At 34.7% G+C, this 20,512-nt stretch overlaps 6 protein-coding genes across 6 annotated transcripts; 3 read left to right on the top strand and 3 right to left on the bottom strand.

Annotated features, from left to right (window-relative positions):
• Nucleotides 1-8: 8 nt before the first annotated feature.
• LOC136408028 (zinc finger protein 883-like) lies at nt 9-3,211 on the top strand. Its single transcript, XM_066388749.1, has 10 exons — nt 9-250; nt 489-828; nt 888-1,234; nt 1,335-1,576; nt 1,630-1,797; nt 1,861-1,991; nt 2,286-2,450; nt 2,507-2,671; nt 2,727-2,872; nt 2,926-3,211. The coding sequence occupies exons 1-10, from the start codon at nt 116-118 to the stop codon at nt 3,046-3,048; spliced, it is 1,962 nt and encodes a 653-aa protein (XP_066244846.1). The 5' UTR covers nt 9-115; the 3' UTR covers nt 3,049-3,211.
• A 506-nt stretch (nt 3,212-3,717) lies between these two features.
• On the bottom strand, nt 3,718-7,045 carry Slh (sec1 family domain containing Slh). Its single transcript, XM_066388750.1, has 11 exons — nt 6,847-7,045; nt 6,620-6,779; nt 6,344-6,557; nt 6,204-6,291; nt 6,052-6,141; nt 5,581-5,868; nt 5,050-5,346; nt 4,673-4,940; nt 4,462-4,606; nt 4,059-4,259; nt 3,718-3,945 (listed from the first exon to the last, which is right to left on the bottom strand). The coding sequence occupies exons 1-11, from the start codon at nt 6,872-6,874 to the stop codon at nt 3,838-3,840; spliced, it is 1,887 nt and encodes a 628-aa protein (XP_066244847.1). The 5' UTR covers nt 6,875-7,045; the 3' UTR covers nt 3,718-3,837.
• Nucleotides 7,046-7,188: 143 nt separating this feature from the next.
• Nucleotides 7,189-9,537, top strand: Syx5 (syntaxin 5). The gene is made up of 5 exons (XM_066388632.1): nt 7,189-7,648; nt 7,942-8,086; nt 8,143-8,472; nt 8,525-8,757; nt 9,078-9,537. Exons 1-5 carry the CDS (start codon nt 7,415-7,417, stop codon nt 9,243-9,245), a joined length of 1,110 nt encoding a protein of 369 aa, XP_066244729.1. The 5' UTR covers nt 7,189-7,414; the 3' UTR covers nt 9,246-9,537.
• A 91-nt stretch (nt 9,538-9,628) lies between these two features.
• Nucleotides 9,629-14,777, bottom strand: Capr (Caprin). The gene is made up of 7 exons (XM_066388631.1): nt 14,449-14,777; nt 12,886-13,021; nt 11,835-12,033; nt 11,572-11,776; nt 11,414-11,516; nt 10,899-11,155; nt 9,629-10,686 (listed from the first exon to the last, which is right to left on the bottom strand). Exons 1-7 carry the CDS (start codon nt 14,593-14,595, stop codon nt 10,258-10,260), a joined length of 1,476 nt encoding a protein of 491 aa, XP_066244728.1. The 5' UTR covers nt 14,596-14,777; the 3' UTR covers nt 9,629-10,257.
• Nucleotides 14,778-15,753: 976 nt separating this feature from the next.
• LOC136408332 (metallo-beta-lactamase domain-containing protein 1) lies at nt 15,754-16,975 on the top strand. The gene has a single exon (XM_066389254.1). The coding sequence runs from the start codon at nt 15,837-15,839 to the stop codon at nt 16,461-16,463; it is 627 nt and encodes a 208-aa protein (XP_066245351.1). The 5' UTR covers nt 15,754-15,836; the 3' UTR covers nt 16,464-16,975.
• Nucleotides 16,976-17,018: 43 nt separating this feature from the next.
• On the bottom strand, nt 17,019-20,487 carry stc (nuclear transcription factor, X-box binding stc). Its single transcript, XM_066389241.1, has one exon. It carries the CDS (start codon nt 20,213-20,215, stop codon nt 17,234-17,236), a length of 2,982 nt encoding a protein of 993 aa, XP_066245338.1. The 5' UTR covers nt 20,216-20,487; the 3' UTR covers nt 17,019-17,233.
• Between the last annotated feature and the right edge of the window lie 25 nt (nt 20,488-20,512).

Genomic DNA, 20,512 nt, shown 5'->3' with positions numbered 1-20,512 from the left:
AATTCCAAAAATTACAATTATTTAAATATAACTGAGAAACAATAATTACAGACAATTAATAAAAAGAAATTAAATTATAACAAGCTGTACAGTATTTTATACTCTACGAACTTCCATGGGAACTGAAATAAACTTATCATCCTGCTGTAGAACATGTTTAAGATCCACTTGCAATTTAGTCCCTTTAATTGCCGAAGATGAAGACTCTGTTAAATTTAATTTCAAACTAACGTCCTGCATTTCAAGCATTGTAAGTTATAAAGCGTAAGTGAGTGTATACATGCATTGTTTTGTGACCAATGCAAATAGAATTACTAGTACCGATAAGTTCAACAAAAAATATTAAACAACACATGGCTAATACATAAGTAAGGTATTTGTGTTGATGTAATTAACAAGCTTCAACCCCATATGATATTTATTCATTATCAACTTGTAACTTATAATATCGATAACTAAATACATTTAAACTACATTGCAATTTTGAGGTTTGGGAGCAAGAAGATATGCCAAATTTCATTTGCCAGCAATGCATTGATCAACTAAGGATAGCATTTGATTTTCGCATTGCCTGCTTGAGAACCAATGAGACTTTGCTGAAATGTATTAAGGTCACTCAGAAAATTAACACAAAGCATGTCTTATTAGAATGCATTGAAACAAATAGAGAAGAGGATATAAATGATTTGCCTACTGTAGGTGATAGTGAGAATCCCGAGTATTTGCATCTAAAGCATTTTTTAGACAGTGAAGAGGAAGTAGGGAAAAGTGAGTTATTAGTCAATCGGGAAGCACTATCAAGGAGTGTTGCACCTGCTTCCAATTCTGGTAAGTTATGTATAAGATATGACACACTTAATCTAAAAAAACAAACCTACAACCTCTAGAACACTTTTTATCTGAGTATAGCCAGTCTGGACCAATTGAAATTGAAGTAAGGGATATTCGTGAAATCATAGTACCAGATGAATGTAATAAAACAAAACTGATTCTAAGCAATGGTCAGGAATATAACATACAGGAGATTGAAATAGAGGAAAATGTGGAAAACTTGAAAATAGAACATGTAGATTTTGCTGACAATAAAGAGAATAGTGAAGAAGATAATGCAGAAGATAACATTGTTTTTGTCAATTCAGCAAATGTTTTAGAGGAAGGTGATGCAAGTGATAATGGAGATGCAGAATCTGTGGTGCTAGCTGGATATGAAAATTTACAAAATGATCAAAAACAGGTAATAATTTTAACAACTAAATATTTATTAGCTTATTGTGCTTTTAAATGAGTCACCTTTGTTGTTGTTGGATGGTTTTAGTTGGTTAATAAATTTTTAGACTACATCTTTAAAACCATATTCTTCTGGAATTTCTAATATTAAAATAACTCACAAAGCAACTAAAAATGCTGCCATCCAAGTGCGACCACCAACTCCAGATACCAAAAAGTCAAGCGCCTCAAATAATCCTAATACTTGTTCAATTTGTGGAAATACTTATAAAAAGAGGGCCAACTTGAAAGTCCATATGAGACTTCACACTGGAGAAAAACCCTTTGAATGTAAATATTGTGAGAAGAGGTAAGAATATTGCAGATGAGATAAGTACTGTAATAAAAAAAATAAATCCCAAGATTTCATCATTCCTCACACCTTAAGGAACATATAAGGAGACATACTGGAGAAAAACCATTTCAATGCAACATTTGTTCTAAAAGATTTACAATTAGAGGAGAGTTAAACATGCACATGAAATCCCACACAGGAGAAAAGCCTTATGAATGTAGTGTATGTGACCGAAGGTACAGAAAATAATTAAATTTTTCCTTAGATTGGAAGCCAATTTTTGGTAAATTTATTTTAAGATGTTTAACAGCAACAGACTTAAAAATTCATATGAGAACCCATACTGGGGAAAAACCATACACTTGCAACTACTGCCACAAAAAATTTAGTAGTCCTTACATACTGAGCTCCCATTTGAAAATTCATACAGGTATAAAATAAAATTCTCACATAAATGTCTTTTATTATCAGCATTTTAATTTATACAACATGGATTCACTGTATGTCTTGTAATTTATAGTATAAGTAATTAAGTTTACAGTATCATTGCTTCATGGTTAATTTTATTCTATACAGGACGATTTTTAAAAATCCTCCATTTGAACATAGAGCCGTAAACACGAAATTTCTTAAAACGGAATGTCGATATAAAGGACTTTTATGTATAATGCTCTAAATCATTTAGGGACACTGTCCAGCTTAAATGTATATCTTTCTACAACAGGAGAGCGTCCTCATATTTGCAAATTGTGCGATAAAACCTTCACGCAAGCATCCCATTTAAATGTCCACATGAAAAAACACACTGGAGAGAAATTTGTTTGTAAACAGTGCCCTGCAGAATTTAACCACTCTTCCCAGTTAACTGTTCATAAAAGAGAACATACAGGTGCTATATTACATTATTTCTCTTGGTATACGATATTACAGCTATGACTATTTCAGGACAACAGCCTTATAAATGCGCCGTGTGTGATAAACTATGCAACTATGCCTCCGAGTTGGAGTCGCACATGGCGAAACACAACGGATTGAAATTCACGTGTAACGTGTGTAATAAGCAATTTTCCACTAATGCCTATTTACAGGAGCACACAAGAGTTCATACTGGTAATTGCGTTGATTGGATAGATATGTATGGGCTAATACTCCTTAATTACCTCAGGAGAGAAACTTTTTACGTGTAAGTTATGCAACAAAAGCTTCACGAGACAGCAATTCCTGAAAAAACACCTTCGAACACATACAGGAGAGAAGCCCTACTTCTGTGATACTTGCGGAAAAACTTTCAGCCAGTCCTCGAGCTTAAAAGTAATGTATTTGTGGGAGAAATTAATAGTAATATTTAATTTGCTACATTTTAGGTCCACACAAGAATTCACACTGGAGAGAGACCGTTCAACTGTACTGTGTGCAATAAGACGTTCATTACTTCATCAGATCTGACGGCACACAGTAAAAAACACAAAAAATATACAGATTTATAGTGTGTATAGTGTTCTCGATAACGATGAATCTTTTTTTGTTGTCAAATATTGATATAGACATTTTTTAGCATACATTTTTATTAGTATGTATGTATTTTAATGTCTATGTATCAGATTTTATTGCCTTGAAAACTCTTCACTATGTTAAATACGTGCATTTTTTTGAGAATGATTTTTTTCTTATTAGATAACGCAACTAGTCGTGCTCACCATTCAGAAAATTGCATTGTCAATATAATTTTAAAATGGATATCAGACGTATGCCCAGCATGAGAAAACCTCTCTCACTGCACGATACTATTTTTTCATGTGTTATGGGCATTTCTACAAAAAATTTGGCTAACCGCTATTCTAAATTCTAGGAAATTAAATAGTTGCAGGAAGGACACCGTTGCGCATCATAATACACAGAGCGTTCCATCCTTCCTTTTTTTTTAAATTTAGGTTTTGAAAAAGCTGTCTAAGATTCGATGTAAAACTAAAAAGCTTTGATACAAAAATTATTATTTTAGTAGATAAGCTTCTTGCTAATTTTTCAAATTAAAGGTTTCGTAACCTTACTTCCAATCGTTTTCACTCAATCGGATTATATAACAATACTATTAGTTAATTTATTCCATCATAATGTTGCACTTTCGTTAATTTTGGGAGTTTTTAAGAGTTTTGGAATTTGAAGGTATGTATTCTTTATTAAAATAAGTAACCATATTTACCAACATTTTTCCAGTAGCGCCGTAGTCTAGTAAAAAATTACAATAACATACATAAATAAAATACAAATAATATTAATTATAATTCCTGGCCTAACAAAGCTAACTGTTGAAGGAACTGATGGGCGTTGTTTAAGGTGGACGCACCATACGTGATTCTCTTCATATTTCCAGATGTAGTTTTGGCCTACAAAGAAATTTTAATAATTTTGTCGTAGGCATTACAAGTCAGTTGATGAACTTTGAATTGAAACACTCTAGAGGATACTATTTAAATATGAATTAAATTTTAAAACTTGCCTTTGCATAATCCACTAAGTTTTGATATTCGATGTAGTTTCCTCCGCCAACAATAAAAACCACAGCATCCTGAAAAGGTGATCTGTTTTTGGGAATTTCTGTCAACTTCAGTTGCTTCGGATCTAAATAGTGATACTCGTCAGTTTCTTGACTGTTTTTAAACTCCATTAGATGGTCGACTATTTTGGTTACAGGCAAGTTCTATAGGATAAAAAGAAAAAAATCAAAAACTCATTGTAATTCGTTTCTTGGCGGCTGATGAATATGCTTTCGATTTCTAATGCAAAAAGTTTAAACAATTACATACAGGGTGTCTCATTGAAGTTATTTACTTCTAGTTTATTTAATCTGCATAATGACGCATAAAATTATACCATGACATTTAAGTATCTTAGGTTCTTACATGTCTCTTGACAACCAAATTTTTCACACCCTCCATCACAAAATTTGACCCCTGTGACACTAGCTTGGAAAACATATTAACGGTCCTAGTTCCTGCACCTTCATATTGATTTACCGTTCCTCCGCTGGCCATTCGAGTAAAACTCCTGCAAAAATATTTACAAATGTTAAACCTTAATGAAAAATGTAACTGTTGGTTACGGCAATCTTACTTCCATCTTTTGATATAAGCCAGAGGGTTTAAATCACATCCCACTTCCGCTAAAGCCGCTTCAAACTTCTTTAAATCTGAATCAGATAAGTGATTAGTGCAAATGTAATAAATGATAAAAAGTCTTAGTTTGTCATCAATGCTCCCAGCCTCGGGATCAGCGATAATTTCCAAAATGGATTTCTCTAACTGCTGCGTTTTACTCATTATTTTTTCTTCCAACTCAAAGAAAGTATCCAATTTTCTGGCTTTAATGTTATTTAATATTGCTACAATAGAATAAATAGGTTATATTTTTACTTGGCTAACGATCCATTTGGTATATTGGCTTTCTTTTTCAGGACACTGTATAGTGACTAAATCTGTTATAATACTTACCCGTGGCTAATGATGTATGCATGTCAATCAACCGCTTTTTCTCCAAAAGTTGTGGTAGTGATTGTACAGCTGATGTAATTTTGGCAGTATTATCTGTAACCATCGCAACGGCCACTTCGCTGTCATTATCGATACCCATTGAAGACTTCAGCTTTTTTACCTCCTCTTCTGAAGATCGATACTGTTCCAGCTCCTCTTGGATTGCCTCGGCCACGTTAGGGAATGGTGATCCTTTGTGACTGGACCAGAATTTATCTTTGGAATCCAGTTCACAGGCTTTATGTTTGGCTCGAGTACCTGTAAATACAATATAGCCAATTAAAATGTACAATATTTAACTGATGAGTATTTCAAAGGTTATAGAATAATTTTTATTAGAAATTGTAAAATACACTAAAGATATTATGTACATCTTGAGGCAAAGTTGATGGTCAAGTGTTCAAATCAGCTTATTGCAGAATTTTTATAGTCAATTGACAAAATCAGTTTCAACATGTATTCATTTACATTTATTACTCAATTAATTGCTACCTCCTTTGGGTGTGCTATCCTCAATCATGACCCTGTTAAGTGACAAATTTAACACATCATGGGCTAAAGCTTGATAAGTCCATGTGTGATGCAATGGGGTGGCCATGTCAACATTTCTATCCAAAATAATAAGCACAGGCCGATGGAAGTTAAAATTTCCTGACTGTGTATCTGCAGAAAATAGATTATTTCTGGCATCAAAGAGGTTTTCTCTCAGTTTCTTATCCAATTTTTTGGCCACCATTTCAGCAGCATTCCCTTTTGGACTCCTGATGATGGGTATGGTTCCTGGAAAACAATGTTGATGCTACTTTTTTTTACATTAGACTAATGGATATTTGGCAGAGTCAACAGTTGGAATTTCCATCTTAGATTATAAATACTTTGAATGGGATCTGATAACATTTTTGTAGCAAATTTCAAGCAGTTGCCTAACTGTAACCTCTACTGAATAATTCCAATAGGTCCCACCTGCAGTTACAAACACTGAAAACAGGCTATCTACAATATTATTCATAATGTCTTCCATTTCAGTGTCTTTAATATCTCCTTTATTTATAGCTGAAAAATTAGTATGTTATATATTATATAATTTGCACTAAAATAACAATTATTATCATTACCGTAATAAGACAAGGCATCGCTATTTTGATGCCTTAAAACAAACATATCGTCTTCCAAAGACAGGAAATTTACATATTGGTCATAAATCTAGAAAATTCTTAATTAAACCCTCCAAATGAATACTGTCAAGACAACTCACCTTATGTATATTTGCAACACAATTTGCCTCTATGGCAGCAGAAGCTAAATCTTCAAGTTTTTGCCTAGATATTGGTGAAATGAAGTTCAAATGGAATATATCATAAACACCTCGTTGGAAATCTTGCTTAATTCGCCCTAAATTCTCCTCTGTTGGGGAGCAAAAATAAACAGCTGGAACTTCAGGAATTGGGTCTCGATCTGAATGCAACTGACTGGAAGAATAAACTGTAAGCATCTACTTGTTACGTTTGCGAGTTAAGGTATTTATCATTACACAAAAAGGGTGACTCCCTGCTCTCGTAATTCCTTGACTGAAATTAGTGGTGAAATAATGTCCTGCCCTGTACGGTCATAAACCAAAATCTTCCAAGAAGGTTCTGAGGCCCCATGTTTTGTCAATGTTTGGTTTAGATTTAACATTTGCCTTATTGCCTCTGTAATATACATAAAACGCAAGAATTTTACAACATAAAGGTAGGAGTATGTAAGGAAGATTACTACCTTTTTGACGTTGTCTTAGGGATGACATTTTTGCAGGATTTTAATTTAAAATGTTCCTTTTTATTTTGAATCAAAGTATTGTCATTGCTGAATCTTTAATGGAAAATATAGGAAAACTAGATGAGATAGTAGCTTTCCAACTTTTCCAAATTTGATTTATGTTGTGACGTTGCCAACTATTGTAAGGTTATGTTCGACTAATTGACAATAACGACAGTTTGCAGGATATTAATTGACATAAAACTATTGACGTAGGGCCATGACATGGTAACACCAGAGTCACGGCCTTGACGTTATGACGTGTCTTGTCGTCTAACTTATGTCTCCTGACAAGTCCTATATAAAGTTATCTTTTTAATTAAAGGGAAAGGATGAAAATTGCATATTAGTGTTTTTTAAACAGTATTTATTATATTTAATGCATCGGAAATCATAGAATTCCATACTGTGTTCAACTAATAGTTATCACCCCACACTGCTAACTTGGGTAACTTGGTTCAGCCCCACTTCTATGTTGACTTGAAAGGGAGACTTTTGGTCCCGTGTGTGAAAGTCAATTAAGAATGCGATGCTTCCCAGAAGACGTCGTACAGGTTCTGAGAGTGATAATCCTGTAGTCCTAGGCCAGGAGGGCTCTTGGGGACAAGCAGAAAAATTTAACAAAATCAATAGTTCCTACCCAAATAATGTTACAGAGGACTACCTTTTAGAAGACCATATTGACGAATTGAATGAAGTAGATTCCGTCATGACTGCAAGAGATCGTACCAGTGAGTTTGTTAATACTATACAAACATTGCAGGTAGGTACTAGCACAGCTTTTAAAACATAACTGCTGGAACTTTGAAATGCATAATGCAAATTTGTAGCTAACATTTGAAGTTAAATTTGTAAGCAAAATATTTGAATTTGGAAAGGAACATGCAGATAAGTGCATCTTAAATCTATTATACAAGGCTGTTTAAAGCCTCATACTTTCCACTATAGGCCAAGGATGCACATAACTGAATGTATTCAATTTAAACCAGATATTTGCATTATGCATGTCAAAGTGCCAGCAGTTTAGTGGGAAGGTGACAGATAATTTATCTACAGGGCAGGAACATTGCCAGGGCTGTTGCAGCCAGAGACCCAAGAAAGTCTAAAGTTATTCAAAGCCATTCGGAATTTATGCTGATCGCCAAAAATGTTGGCAAAAATATTGCTAGTACATATGCAAAATTGGAGAAACTCACCTTATGTAGGTTTGCAAAAAGTGTATATTGATGTGATTAACTTTCATAAATTGTTTTCCAGTGGCCAAACGCAAATCACTTTTTGATGATAGGACTTCTGAAATTCAAGAATTAACTTATATAATTAAGAGTGACTTGAATAGTTTAAATCAACAAATAGCACAACTTCAAAATCTGTCAAAGAGGCAGAAAAATTCAAGTAATGGAAAGCACTTGCAGTCCCACTCAAGCAACATAGTTCTAACGTTGCAATCAAAACTTGCATCAATGTCCACAGATTTTAAACAAATTTTAGAAGTTCGGACAGAAAATTTAAGGCAACAGAAGACCAGGAGGGATCAGTTTAGTCAAGGGGGCTTGCCACCACCCACCAATGCAACAGTTGGGCAATGTAAGTATATTTTTTTAAGTTAATAAAAAAAATGGTGAATTTTATTTTCTAGCAAGTCTGTTATTCCAAGAGCAAGATCATCAGGTTAACGTTAATCTAGAGAATCAACCATTAATACCTAACCATCAATCACAAAGTCAAATGCAAGCTGCTTTGATGTATGATGAATCTGACAATTATTTGCAAAGCAGAGCAGAGACTATGCAAAACATTGAATCTACAATTGTGGAGTTGGGTGGAATTTTTCAGCAATTGGCGCACATGGTGAAAGAACAGGAAGAAATGGCAAGCTAATTCATTTTGCAAATTATTTACACGGAAATAGTAGTGGGTGGTCGTTTTAAAAAACCTCACAGTAGGCGTTAAACCGTAAACATAAGGCGTTCATTAAAGCCATTCATGTTTAGTTTGTAATTCAGTTAACAAATGGAACCAATCATGATTCCTACAATTTTACAGGCAGTTCTTCTCACTTAAATTCCAGCCTATTTTGTGTAGAATTGCAATTACATATTCCTTTAAATAATGTTTCATTAAAACAACATTAACGTTAATATTTCCAGTGGATTTGCTTTATCAGTACTACAAATAACCAATTATTTTAGGTGGAAAGGATCGACACGAACGTCCAAGATGCCGAACTAAATATTGAAGCAGCTCATGCCCAAATCGTGAAATACTTCAAATCTGTGTCATCAAACAGATGGCTCATGATCAAAGTCTTCGGAGTGTTAATATTCTTTTTTATATTTTTCGTTGTATTCTTAGCTTAAAGTTGTTTTATAAGTCCTTGGACGAATCATTTAGCTTAATTTACAAGGTACAAATAGTACCTAGAATGCATTTGAAACTAAAAAATTCATCCAAAATTCACTGTGATAAGCAGAATTCTTTTAACTTGATAATGTTATGTAGACCACCATACGAAAACAATTAATTAGATGTTAAGGTTTCAGTTATAGTATAAAAAATTGTTTAATAAAAGCAGTTGTACTTGTATATAAACGTGGATGATTACTTCATACATATTGTAAAGACAATCTCCCCATAAAATTCGCATTAACCTGTTCCTAATCCCGCTTACATAAAATGCTTTGCATGAAACATAAGAATTAGTAAATGGTTAACTACGTAGAAGTCTACAGAAGAAATCTAGTCATATCATACTCATATTTTATTTAACTGAAAAAATTACATAAACATTAAATCGAGAAAAGAATAATTTCCCTTTAAAGATAGGTATACTGAAAGGTAAAAAAATCTATTTAAACTTACAGAAGATTGTATGATACATTTTGTAGAACTACTGTATGACAAAGCTTAGACCCATCAAAATAATGTGAATATCCTTGGTAACCTTTGAATAGGTCCAGTTGTATACCTCCATTTCTAAAATCTGCCCCTCCATTAAAATCAAAAATACTGAATGCATACACAATGAAATATTCGACAAACTTTGCAACTTAAATTTCAGTTCATGATTGAGATGAAGGTCTACAACTGGACTTTAGGACATCAGTTGATGTGATTTTTCAAGAAATGTTAAACTGTTGCCCTGCAAATTTAAACATTCAAATTGTAATCTCAAGAAGTATATTCACAAGCAGCCAACACTGAAATTTGGTTTAGGATGATCTTTGAGAATTTACATTATTGGATATGAATTTGGTTTGTGTTGATGAAAAAACTAGGTTAATAACCTAGTTTCCTCAGCGTAAACCATACAAAATAAAAAAATAACCCAGGAACAGCCAAAATCAAGTACTCAGAAGCACTTCTAAACTGTTAATGCCTGTTGCTCTGTGCTCTACCTTGGACTCCATTATTCCTCGACTGCTGGTGCGGTGGTCTATTGGATCTGTTGCTGTAACCATTATTGTAAAATGCGGGCGGTTGATGGTTGTTCTGAGCTGGGGGATTTCTATTTTGCGGCGCCCGATTCAAGGAATGCTTGTCCAAGTCCTCCGTTGGTGGCTTATTCAGAGGGACGTCACCTTTATTCGAAGGAATCGACACTGGTTGCTGAATGACCGGAGCACCGCCGGGCGGCACTTGGTGATTCACCGTGGGCGGCAAATTACCGGGAGAAATTTGCTGAGGAGTTTGAAAATGAAGGGCATGGGGCATGGGGATTGGGGGAGGGGGTTGGACTACGAATGTTTGATTAGTAAAAGTCTGCGTGGGGATTTGTTCTGGAGTGTCAATCTCAGAATCCTGCAAAAAATGAATATTATTTGTTTGTTTTATGTATCAAATGTAAGCAAAAAATGTCCACAGGGTCTTATGTACAAAATCAACTTAACAAGCATATAGATTGTTTTTGTCAAAAATAAATTGATTGAGGTAGAAAGTACTCGTTATTTTTAAGGCGCGACTACAATAGGGTGGTTAAAATTTAATGAATAGGAGGAACATTTATGATTTACCTGCAAAAAGAAGAAACTTCCACTTCCCAACATTTCGGTAATAGGCTTGGGAGGTTGTTGTTGTGGAGGAGGTGGCTGATAGAACATCTCCTGAAGTGGTAGCTGGTGAGGAGGAACCGTTGAATCAAGTACCAAGGGTGCCTGCACTGGGGCCACGACGGGTGGCGGTACCGGTTGTACCACTGGTGGTGGTATACTAGGCGTCGCATGTACGGGAGGAAGGTGGGATGCTTCGATTGTTAATGCCTCGACAGAAGCTAGAATGAAAAAATCAATATCAGGTTTGGATCAATAAGGACTAAAACGAATATAGGGCGGACGAGACATTTTGATTTAAACTGCAGTTTATCTAAATTTATCATATTGATTTATGTTACACATTACATTCTATTAATTCCTCTGATAATAAAAATGAAAACGAGGATCTCGTTACTCATTCACTATAATCATTTGTACCAACGACACTGGGACAATAGTTTTTTTAATGTAAATATTGTGTCATGAACAATACTGACCTACAACTGCAACTTCATTAGCCACTTCAATGATGGCCGGATCTGGCTGATCCATGAGGGGTTCAGATTCAATAGCAACTTCCACATTTTCTTCCAATGTTTCCTAAAATTATAAAATTTTAGTTCTCAAATTCAAATCTAAACAAAACAAAAGTTACTTGAGCCTGATCAAAATATCCACTTTCATGTATTTTTCCTAAAATTTCCTTAACTTGACTATAAGATCCTCCAAACACGTCTTTTTGTTTTCCGTCGACTACGGCCAGCAGATGCTCGGCGGCCGCTTGTACTTCGTTTGTAAATGCAGTAGGGTTGCCAGATTCGTGTTTAGGGGTCACAGCGGGATAGAGGTCATCTAACAACCTGAAGCAGAGTAAATTCCTTGATATAAGCAGTTTATTCAGCCATATCCAGAACATACTTAAGATCAGCTTCAGTCAATTGAGCAGCACCATTTTTTCCATTCAGAAAGTCGTCTCTCACATTGTCACTTCCCATCTGATGTAATGCGTCTTGAACCAACAAAATTTCCCTTAATCTAGCCAATTCAGCCTGATTTTTCAAAGAACTCTCCCTCTTGGCCTGCTTCTTAGCATCTTTTTCTGAACTTGAAGCAATCCCTAATAACAAATATATTAATCTGTAGTTTAGTTCACAACAGTGGCAGGTTGTTTGAAAAGGCAGTGCCTCCCCTCTACAATATAGTCATCCTACTTAGGAGTTATAATATTAAATTTGATGTCCCTATTACTGATGAATGAATGCCTGTTTTATAGTTCAATCAAATTTAGAGCATCACTTGGCTGCCTCAACCCTGCATATGTTTTCCAATGATATTCCCAAATCAAAGGACAATATTAACAAAAACGCCAAGTAACAGTGTTTTTCTGATTTTTATGCTTAAAACAGTTTTTGCTACACTGCATCTGTATGAGATATATGAAACCAGAAATAGTATTGATAAAATAGATGGGTGTGGAAACAAACTATTGAATAAAAGATAATTTAAAGAAAAATGTTTAAAGATTAATAGCTAACACCAGCAATAGTTGTCAACTGCTACAGAGCTAAAAAAAAATATTTTGGCTGACAAAGAGCACTAGTAATAGCAAAAAAATGAGTTTGTGTAAACTTAAAAATTACCAACATAAATCTAAATATCAACTAAGAAGAACCTTAATTGTTTAAGCTAAATTATGCACCTATTTAATACAATAAAGCAAGTGCATACACATTTTTAAGGTTGTTGGTATCATACTTTTCAGTTGGAGTGTTAAACCAGCAATTCCAACAAAGTAAAATACTTCAAAATCTCTTTTGGCATTAGTTATTGCAAAAAAATGAATACAAAAGTGTAGAGGTTAGTTCAGGTTATCGTTAATAATGTTAAACCCAATATCTGTTGTTTTCTTGAATCTATTAATACAATTCTAATAGTAATGGTGGCTGTTAAAACTCAAATATTTACTTACCTAGGAACTGTTTATATAAATCCCTTGCAAAATCCAAAGTCATAATAACTTCATTAATTTTAGCCAAGGCAGTCTTTTGGTCAGTATTCAATTCTTTGCCTGAATTCTGCAAGTCACGGTAGGATTCTAGTTTTGACTGAAAAAAAGTGGTAAATTGAAATCAGTGTGTACATTTATTTCCTTTCAGGGTAGATTTCCTTGTATTTTTTTAATCCTATAAAATTCCCAAGAAAATCAATTTGAGTTACCTAAAATAGCTATTTTTAACACAGAGAATTACAGGCTTAACTAAACTAAAGTGTTTTACTTGACTTTACTTAAAGTTAAAAATCAAAATTTTGAAAAAATAAAATAGGTATAAATCTTCACAGCACTTAAAAGCAATGGTAATACTGTGTGCAATTGTTTAGCTGCTTGATATAAAATCCCCTGAAGCAGTGTACTCTAAAGTTTGAGTAGATGATTTATTTATATTATACACTCTAGTGTATTTTTAAATTTCACTACAGGTAATAATTTAAAAAACTTTACTCCTATAAGCAGCAATTGTTATTGTACTCTCCTAAAATGTAGTGGATGAGCAGTTTTTTAAAGGAATGTAGTAAACTTTTATGTGGCACATGACTGATATTTTTTCATATTCCTCATTTTCTTGTTCAATTTAGGAACTTCTTTGCCTGTTATATGTTTTCTTGAGCTATCATTATTTTCCAACTCTTTACAAATGAATAATTTTTTTAATTTAAAATCAGAACAAATTACCTATTTTTATCCTAATTTATTATAAAGAACCAAATGGGAACACATTATAAAGAATTAGTATAAGTACTATGCACTTCTTATGGGCAAATCATGTGTTTTGATGTGGATAATGGGGAACAACATACAAAAACCAAATTTTTCATTTTGATACTCTGTATTTTGGAGACAAAGCATTTGCAGGCTTATTACTATAAAAGCCTTTGCTTTATTTTCTAAGATACCCTTATCTGATTTCAACGGTAGAAAGCTTGGCATATTTACATAATTAATAATATAATAATATAACAATAAAAAAATCAAAATTTGCAAGCACAATTAGATTTTATAAATAAAATTCTTTTTTCATTTGAGTTATGTTTGTACCTTGCTGATATTCATTAAATAAAACTATTGCTTTCCAGCAGAGTTAAGCTTCTCGGTCATGTTAAAATCACCAAATAATTTGCTTGCAAATTTTCTAATTTTATTACTTTGTATTCATCATAGCTACTTTTGCTAAATACCATTTTACACACTTAGAAGTGTGGACACCAAAAACCCTTATATTTGATGGAAACCACATGAAAGTCCCCATTTCATTTAGAGACTGGCAATGACACTGATATTGGCAGGGTGATAGGCAAAATTCCGATGTGAAAAGGAAAAAAGAAGGAACTTGACCACATTGTGTTGCAAAGACTACTTAAACAGAATGCATAAACCTCCAGGTATATGGAAGTAATGTAAAAGAGGCCACAGGTATAAGGACCTTGAGCTCTGCATTTACCCGGATTTTACAGTTGTAGCAACATCTATACTCACCTTCCGTTTCTCTAAATTCCGAATCTTGTGTTCGATAATGGTTATGGCTTGCCGAAGAGGTGTAGTAGCAGAGTTTCCATTGTCCACCAATGCGTTTTCAGCCGGGGATATTTGCTTGTCAATCTTGACGTTGGCTGCAGAAGGCATTCTTACCTCTTGTAGGGCTATTTTTGTACCTTGCCAACGGTCGTCGAATAAAACTATTACTTTACAACAATTTTAAGCTTTTCCGTCGCTTTCTAGTCACAAAATAATTTGCTAAAAATTCGATGTTAACTTGAAAAATCCACACTCCATTGGGAAAAAGCCGACAAATGACAAACTGACAGGCGAATAGCGGTAGCGGAAATAGCAGAGGTGGTCGGTTCGGGCGTGTTCGGTATCATTGAGTGTCGGAGTCGTTAATGATAGTTCGAAAAGTTTGGAGTTGTGTCAGAACCCACACTTTTCCGCACTCGACTGTGTGGCAAAGGTGCTAAGCGGTTCTGGTGCGTGTTGACGACTTAACAAACTCGACAGGAACTCCGCTGATTTTGATTCCTCATTTGCTTTGATCTTTTATTTTTTTTTAGATAAGTCCAAATAAATGTATTCACATATGTGCTGACGTTGAACATTTAAACCCACTTCTTGAGCTAGTTCCGAAAAATGAAAACTAAGTCTTGTTTTTGACGTCACCATCTTTAGTGAAAATCGGTTGGTTCTGTTGTTGCTTCAGATATTTGATAAAGACGCTCAAATCATGAAAAATAACTTTTTTTATTGCCAGAATCAATTTATAGCTCTCTGCACTGGTTTATAGCATACAACTAGTTTTTCTCTTCTTACAGTTATTGCATTGTTAGGGTCAAAACTGGAATTTTTAAACAATGCACGATTGTTATAGCGGCTTATTGCTTCCGGTCTGTGCCGTACCTATTGCTATCATCCTTTAATTGGTAACTCCATGTGAATTATGTCAGTTAAAATTTACTACATTAAAACAAATGATAATGCATCGTTTATCATTCTTTATAAAGTTGACCTTACTATTAACTAACTATCCCTACCTCTAAATCTGGAGCGTCAAGTTCATCACACTACTATACTAAAATTGCACACTCTACAACAGAACACACCTTCCGTTCTGTCAAATTTACCATAGAGAACGCTTTAGCGTAGTAAGTGCAAGATAATACAAAAAGTTCGGGGAAGAAGAACAAATCTTGACACAATAAGGGTTTTCCGAACGCATACACACACACACCTGAAACATGTTTTGTTTATTATAAATTATTTAACTAACCTCAACTAACTCATAAATTGTTTAAAAACATGTAAAAAAATGCGTACATAAATGAAAACTAAGTACTTTTTTATTCGTTTCATAAATTTCAATAAAATACAACATGAACAAAAGTGATCCACGAATCATCGTTCTCTTCTCTGGATATTCAGAAGTACAGAAAAATACTATGAACGCGAACTGCACCTGTACGTTAATAAAAGGTCCTCCAAATTGTATCATCGATACAATGACTGCTTGGGATGGCTCTAAAATTGTAGCAGCCTTACAGAAGCATGGAATTACACCGAATGATATAAATTATGTTATTTGTACTCATGGTCATTCTGATCACATTGGCAGTAACTATCTTTTCCAAAATGCAATTCATATTGTTGGATTCAGTGTCTCCCAAGGAGACCATTACTACTTAAGTCCAGACATTGCTAAAGGAGACAACTATGAGATTACAGATAATATTAAAGTGATTCCTACACCAGGACACACCTTACAAGATGTTTCTGTTATCATCACAATAAAAAATGTAGTCTATGCAATAACTGGGGACCTGTTTGAGAAGTTTGAAGATTTAGAGGATGACAATGTTTGGATCTCGGCAGGAACTGATAATGAACAGTTGCAAAGGGCAAATCGTGCAGAAATTTTAAAAATTGCTAATTTCATTATTCCAGGGCATGGGCCCATGTTTCAAGTGCCTCAAAAATACAAAGCAATAAAAGATAATATGTGAAAAAAAATTTAAGAACAAGGCTGTTGATTTGAACCCTTAATAAAGGGTGAATGTTGTTCTCAGTCAGTTTTGACTGAAAATTGTGTGCAATTCCACCCCTTATTTCCAAATAGAAAAACTAACAACAGCAGTTATATTATCATAAAACATAATTTGTTTCTGCACCACTCACCTGGTGAGCCCTTGTACTTTTCATTTTGAAAATGGAAATCTCAGCTTCATATGATGGTTGAGATATGAGAAGAGGCTACATTATTTCAAAAGAAATTTCAATGTCTGCCTAAATTCTTCTGAAGAACTTAGAACAAGATTAATGTTATCAGTTATTTTCAACTAAGATTAGTGTGCATTTCCACTTACCTTGTGTGTGAGTCTTTATTCTTAAAAACTAAAACAAAGATGATATTGTCTAATGAAAAATGTATTACAATTTTCTAAGTATAAAATAATAAGGGAATTTTATATGACATTGTGTATAGCACAGGATACACATTATTAATACTAAAAATTTCCTTAAAAAATAAATAGTGAGAAAGAAAATATGTTAAATAGGAGAGCCTACTTGCAAAAAACAATAAATAAAAAATCCTACCCAAACCTACTTTTCATACAGATGGAAAAAAAAACAAAAGCAAAAAACACAAAAATCTTAACTAATAAAGTTCCAAAAATTTACTACACACAATGATACAAAAAAAAAAATGTCTCCAATACCATTAATATATATCTTTTCCTCTAAAACTCCCAACTTTGTCACTTCTTCAAACAATTTATACATTTTTAACACTTGTGAGTAGTTTCAAAGAAACAGATTCTCCTTCATTATGAGATTTGTAACCTAACACTGGTCCTGGAACCTTTCTTTGCCCACTTTCTCTCTGTAGAACCTCCAGCACACTCATGCCAGGTAACCATGACTTGTCTCTGGTGGCTGTAGCAACAACATTCCTATTAGGTTCAGCATCATAAGCAGCACTTTCTATTCCAAAATATTCACAATATTCATGAATAAAGTGGCGTTTGTCTCGGTTCATTGACTCAAAGGAGTAAGAACGACTTTTCTGCTTGCTCTGCTTTGCTAGTTGCACCAGTTCTGTCAACTTATCATGAATTCTTTGGCAAAATTTAGGATCCTTTTTCACGCACTGTTTTAAGAAAACTGAATACCTTGGAGTTAACTTTTGTGACAAATCAGGATTTTGAATCTGCAAACCTATTGCCAATCTTCGATTCCTCTCTAAAATTCGGCACTCATCATTGCATTCCAAGATTTTCATCACTGAAGGTTTCTTAGGCGCCTCTGAAAAATCTATGGTTTGATAGGAAGAGGAAAAATTATCCATTCTGTCCTTCACATAAGCCATTTCAATAGCTTTGTATTCTTCAGTCAAATCAGTGCACATCTTCTGACCTTTTTGAAGACCACAGAGGCAGCTGACTGGAACCATTTGCTTGCAGTTACTTTCGGGACATGGGGGAGTGTGACATGGCTTATTACAGGGATGGCCACATAATGATCTAGGTGTGCTGCAGGGCTGAGTGCAAGGTACAGGACAATGGCCATCATGGCATTGTTTAACACATTTATGACGGCCACATACCATTGGTTTTCCACAAGATAACCCACAACTGAAACTGGCTTGATGGCATGGAATTGTGCCCCTTGATTCATGTCTTCCATGGCACCATTTCTTGGTTAACACAAAACAAGACGGGCAATTACCAGGATGACAATCATGGTTAGGTGGGTGGCCACACACACGTTTCTTTGAGCAGGGTTTATCACAGCTTGGGGGCTTAGTTCCACAAGGAACTGGGGGATACAAAACACTTGCTTTACATTCACAATAGAGCTCCTCGAAACTAGTTTCTATGCAGGGTGGACAGCGACCAGAGTGGCAAGTAAGTTCGCATTTATGTAAGCCACATGACAACATTTTATTGCAAGGTAAAGGGCAGATATGTTCAATTTCTATGCAGCACTTTTGTTTACAAGTATGCTTGCCACAAAGTCTTTTCTTGACACATTTCTTCTCACATCTTGCATCATCTGCTTTTCTAGTTACTTTCTGGCATGCAATTTCTTTGTCCATATGACCACATCTGCATTTGACTACTGTGGTCAATGAACATGGTGGACATTTTCCTTTATGACATCTAGACTTGCATGTATGTGGCTTACTAGGCGGTCCACAGATCAATGTCTTACCACAAATGTTATCACAACAGGGAATTGGATCAAGGCAGGTAAGTCTTGGAGTCTTTAATTGTACTTTGCTACAGTAACAATGTTTTATTAATGTGATATCTGTTTCACATAGTAAACATGGTCCTGAATGGCACTGCTTCTGGCAGTTATGTAGGCCACAAGATAATAATTTCCCACACACATTTTCACAGGTAAATGTAGTGATTCCTGAATTGTTTTCATCACAATTCACTTTTCTTCCTGTCTTGCCACAATGACATTCTTGAATAATGAATTCTGAACAAGGCTCACATGGCCCTGGATGACATGTCGATGCACAGATATGTAAACCACAGTTTAACACTTTTTTGCAAGGTGATTGGCAAGTCACTTTAATGTCGCTACAACATTTCACAACTTGTTGAGTTGATCCACAACCACAAAATTTTGGAACCATAATATTGCATTCTGGGCATGGTCCTGGATGGCAAAGTATGTTGCATTTGTGCTCACAATTCTTGCCTTTCCTTGAACATAAATTATCACAACCATGAGCAATTATATTTGGATTTACTTTAGGGTCCACAATTTTTCCGCAATAACATGTGTATTGCTGGGGAACTTCTGTATAGCCATTTTGACAAGCTGGGCATCTCCAATTTTCTTCTACTTTCGAAGATTTGACCCAAGCTAAAATGCATAATAAATGAATTATATGATAGCATTGGGAGCAGGACCAAACTTTATCAGTTCTTTTGATTTTCTCACAACAAACCAAACATTCTAACATATTGCTGTCAATCATTTCTGTTAATCTCTCCTTTTGGCCTGCTGTGCTTAAAGTGAGTCTTTTACTAAGTTTATTGAGAGATAATTTCTTATCTGCATGATAATGGTTTTCAACAATTTGTGATGGAACTGAGAGTCTTTCTTTGTTACTGGATTGACGATAAGTTCTTCTAAACTGCTCATGTGACTTATTAGATGCCCCATTTCCATAAAATGAGTCTTGCTGATACTTGTTTCTTTGCTGATAGTTGTTACCTTCATAACTTAAGTCATAAGAAAAATTCTGATTGCCATTTTTTCCATATCTTCCATCATTTCTATGAGATCTTGGCTGCTCTGTCTCCTCATATGTATTATGCTTCCTTGACTTACTATTAGGATTTTGGGCATAGTAAGTTCCACCATTGTTATTGTAATGTGAAGATCTCCAATTAGAATAACCACCTCTATTTTTGTCCACTCCCTTTTTCTTCACGCCTCCTGTTGGGTGAAAGACCTGACCATCTTGTTGCTCGTAAGACTGAGCTGACTCAAAATTCCTCCCTCCATCTCCATTGTACACACTTTCATGGTGCCCTTGATACAAAGTGTGATTGTTATGCGGTCGGCTGTTTCTATAAGACTTCTTCCTAATTGCCCCTTGATTCGCATTCAAGGGACGAAATTCAGGAGCTGTTGCCTGCAAACTGGAATATCTGGGTTCTTTAGCCTCATAGCCTGACGAGCTTGGGAGATTAGAGTAACTAGGGGGAACCGTTTCCTTAACGTTTGACATGCTTCTAAGTTCAAAATTCGAATAAAAGGGTATTCTGTACACAAGAAGAACAATGTTGCACAACACCAATATGTTGACTGGAAACGTGAACTGAAGGTTGGGAGATGTTGCACGGAACTTGCCTGATGACTTAAGTGGTTAATATCGTGTAAGATTTTGGAATATACTAAAAATCTATGGGTTTTCTCGAAAAAATATCGCAACTTGTGCAAACAAGCAGAAAATCACACGAAAACTTATTAAGGGAAAACGCCAGAAAGAAAAAGGAGTGCATGACATTGACAGCAAACACAAAGA

This window comes from Euwallacea similis, chromosome 4 (genome assembly GCF_039881205.1).
Source record: "Euwallacea similis isolate ESF13 chromosome 4, ESF131.1, whole genome shotgun sequence".
Lineage (NCBI taxonomy): Eukaryota > Metazoa > Arthropoda > Insecta > Coleoptera > Curculionidae > Euwallacea > Euwallacea similis.
The sequence above is the reverse complement of the archived record's forward strand: the minus strand, read 5'-3'. Positions and strand labels throughout refer to the sequence as shown.

Bases quoted from the DNA above. Each gene is read 5' to 3' on its own strand.
- LOC136408028 (XM_066388749.1), top strand. From the start codon at position 116: ATGGGAACTGAAATAAACTTATCATCCTGCTGTAGAACATGTTTAAGA. The intron at 1,235-1,334 runs GTAATAATTTTA...ATAAATTTTTAG, and splicing joins TACAAAATGATCAAAAACAG to ACTACATCTTTAAAACCATA. The intron at 2,672-2,726 runs GTAATTGCGTTG...TAATTACCTCAG, and splicing joins GCACACAAGAGTTCATACTG to GAGAGAAACTTTTTACGTGT.
- Slh (XM_066388750.1), bottom strand. From the start codon at position 6,874: ATGTCATCCCTAAGACAACGTCAAAAAG. The intron at 6,292-6,343 runs GTGAGTTGTCTT...AGAATTTTCTAG, and splicing joins GTGTTGCAAATATACATAAG to ATTTATGACCAATATGTAAA. The intron at 4,941-5,049 runs GTAAGTATTATA...ATTCTATTGTAG, and splicing joins GCATACATCATTAGCCACGG to CAATATTAAATAACATTAAA.
- Syx5 (XM_066388632.1), top strand. From the start codon at position 7,415: ATGCTTCCCAGAAGACGTCGTACAGGTTCTGAGAGTGATAATCCTGTA. The intron at 8,087-8,142 runs GTAGGTTTGCAA...ATTGTTTTCCAG, and splicing joins ATTGGAGAAACTCACCTTAT to TGGCCAAACGCAAATCACTT. The intron at 8,758-9,077 runs GCAAGCTAATTC...CAATTATTTTAG, and splicing joins TGAAAGAACAGGAAGAAATG to GTGGAAAGGATCGACACGAA.
- Capr (XM_066388631.1), bottom strand. From the start codon at position 14,595: ATGCCTTCTGCAGCCAACGTCAAGATTGACAAGCAAATATCCCCGGCT. The intron at 12,034-12,885 runs GTAAGTAAATAT...ATTTGTTATTAG, and splicing joins TTTATATAAACAGTTCCTAG to GGATTGCTTCAAGTTCAGAA. The intron at 11,517-11,571 runs GTAACTTTTGTT...TTATAATTTTAG, and splicing joins GATATTTTGATCAGGCTCAA to GAAACATTGGAAGAAAATGT.
- LOC136408332 (XM_066389254.1), top strand. From the start codon at position 15,837: ATGAACAAAAGTGATCCACGAATCATCGTTCTCTTCTCTGGATATTCA.
- stc (XM_066389241.1), bottom strand. From the start codon at position 20,215: ATGTCAAACGTTAAGGAAACGGTTCCCCCTAGTTACTCTAATCTCCCA.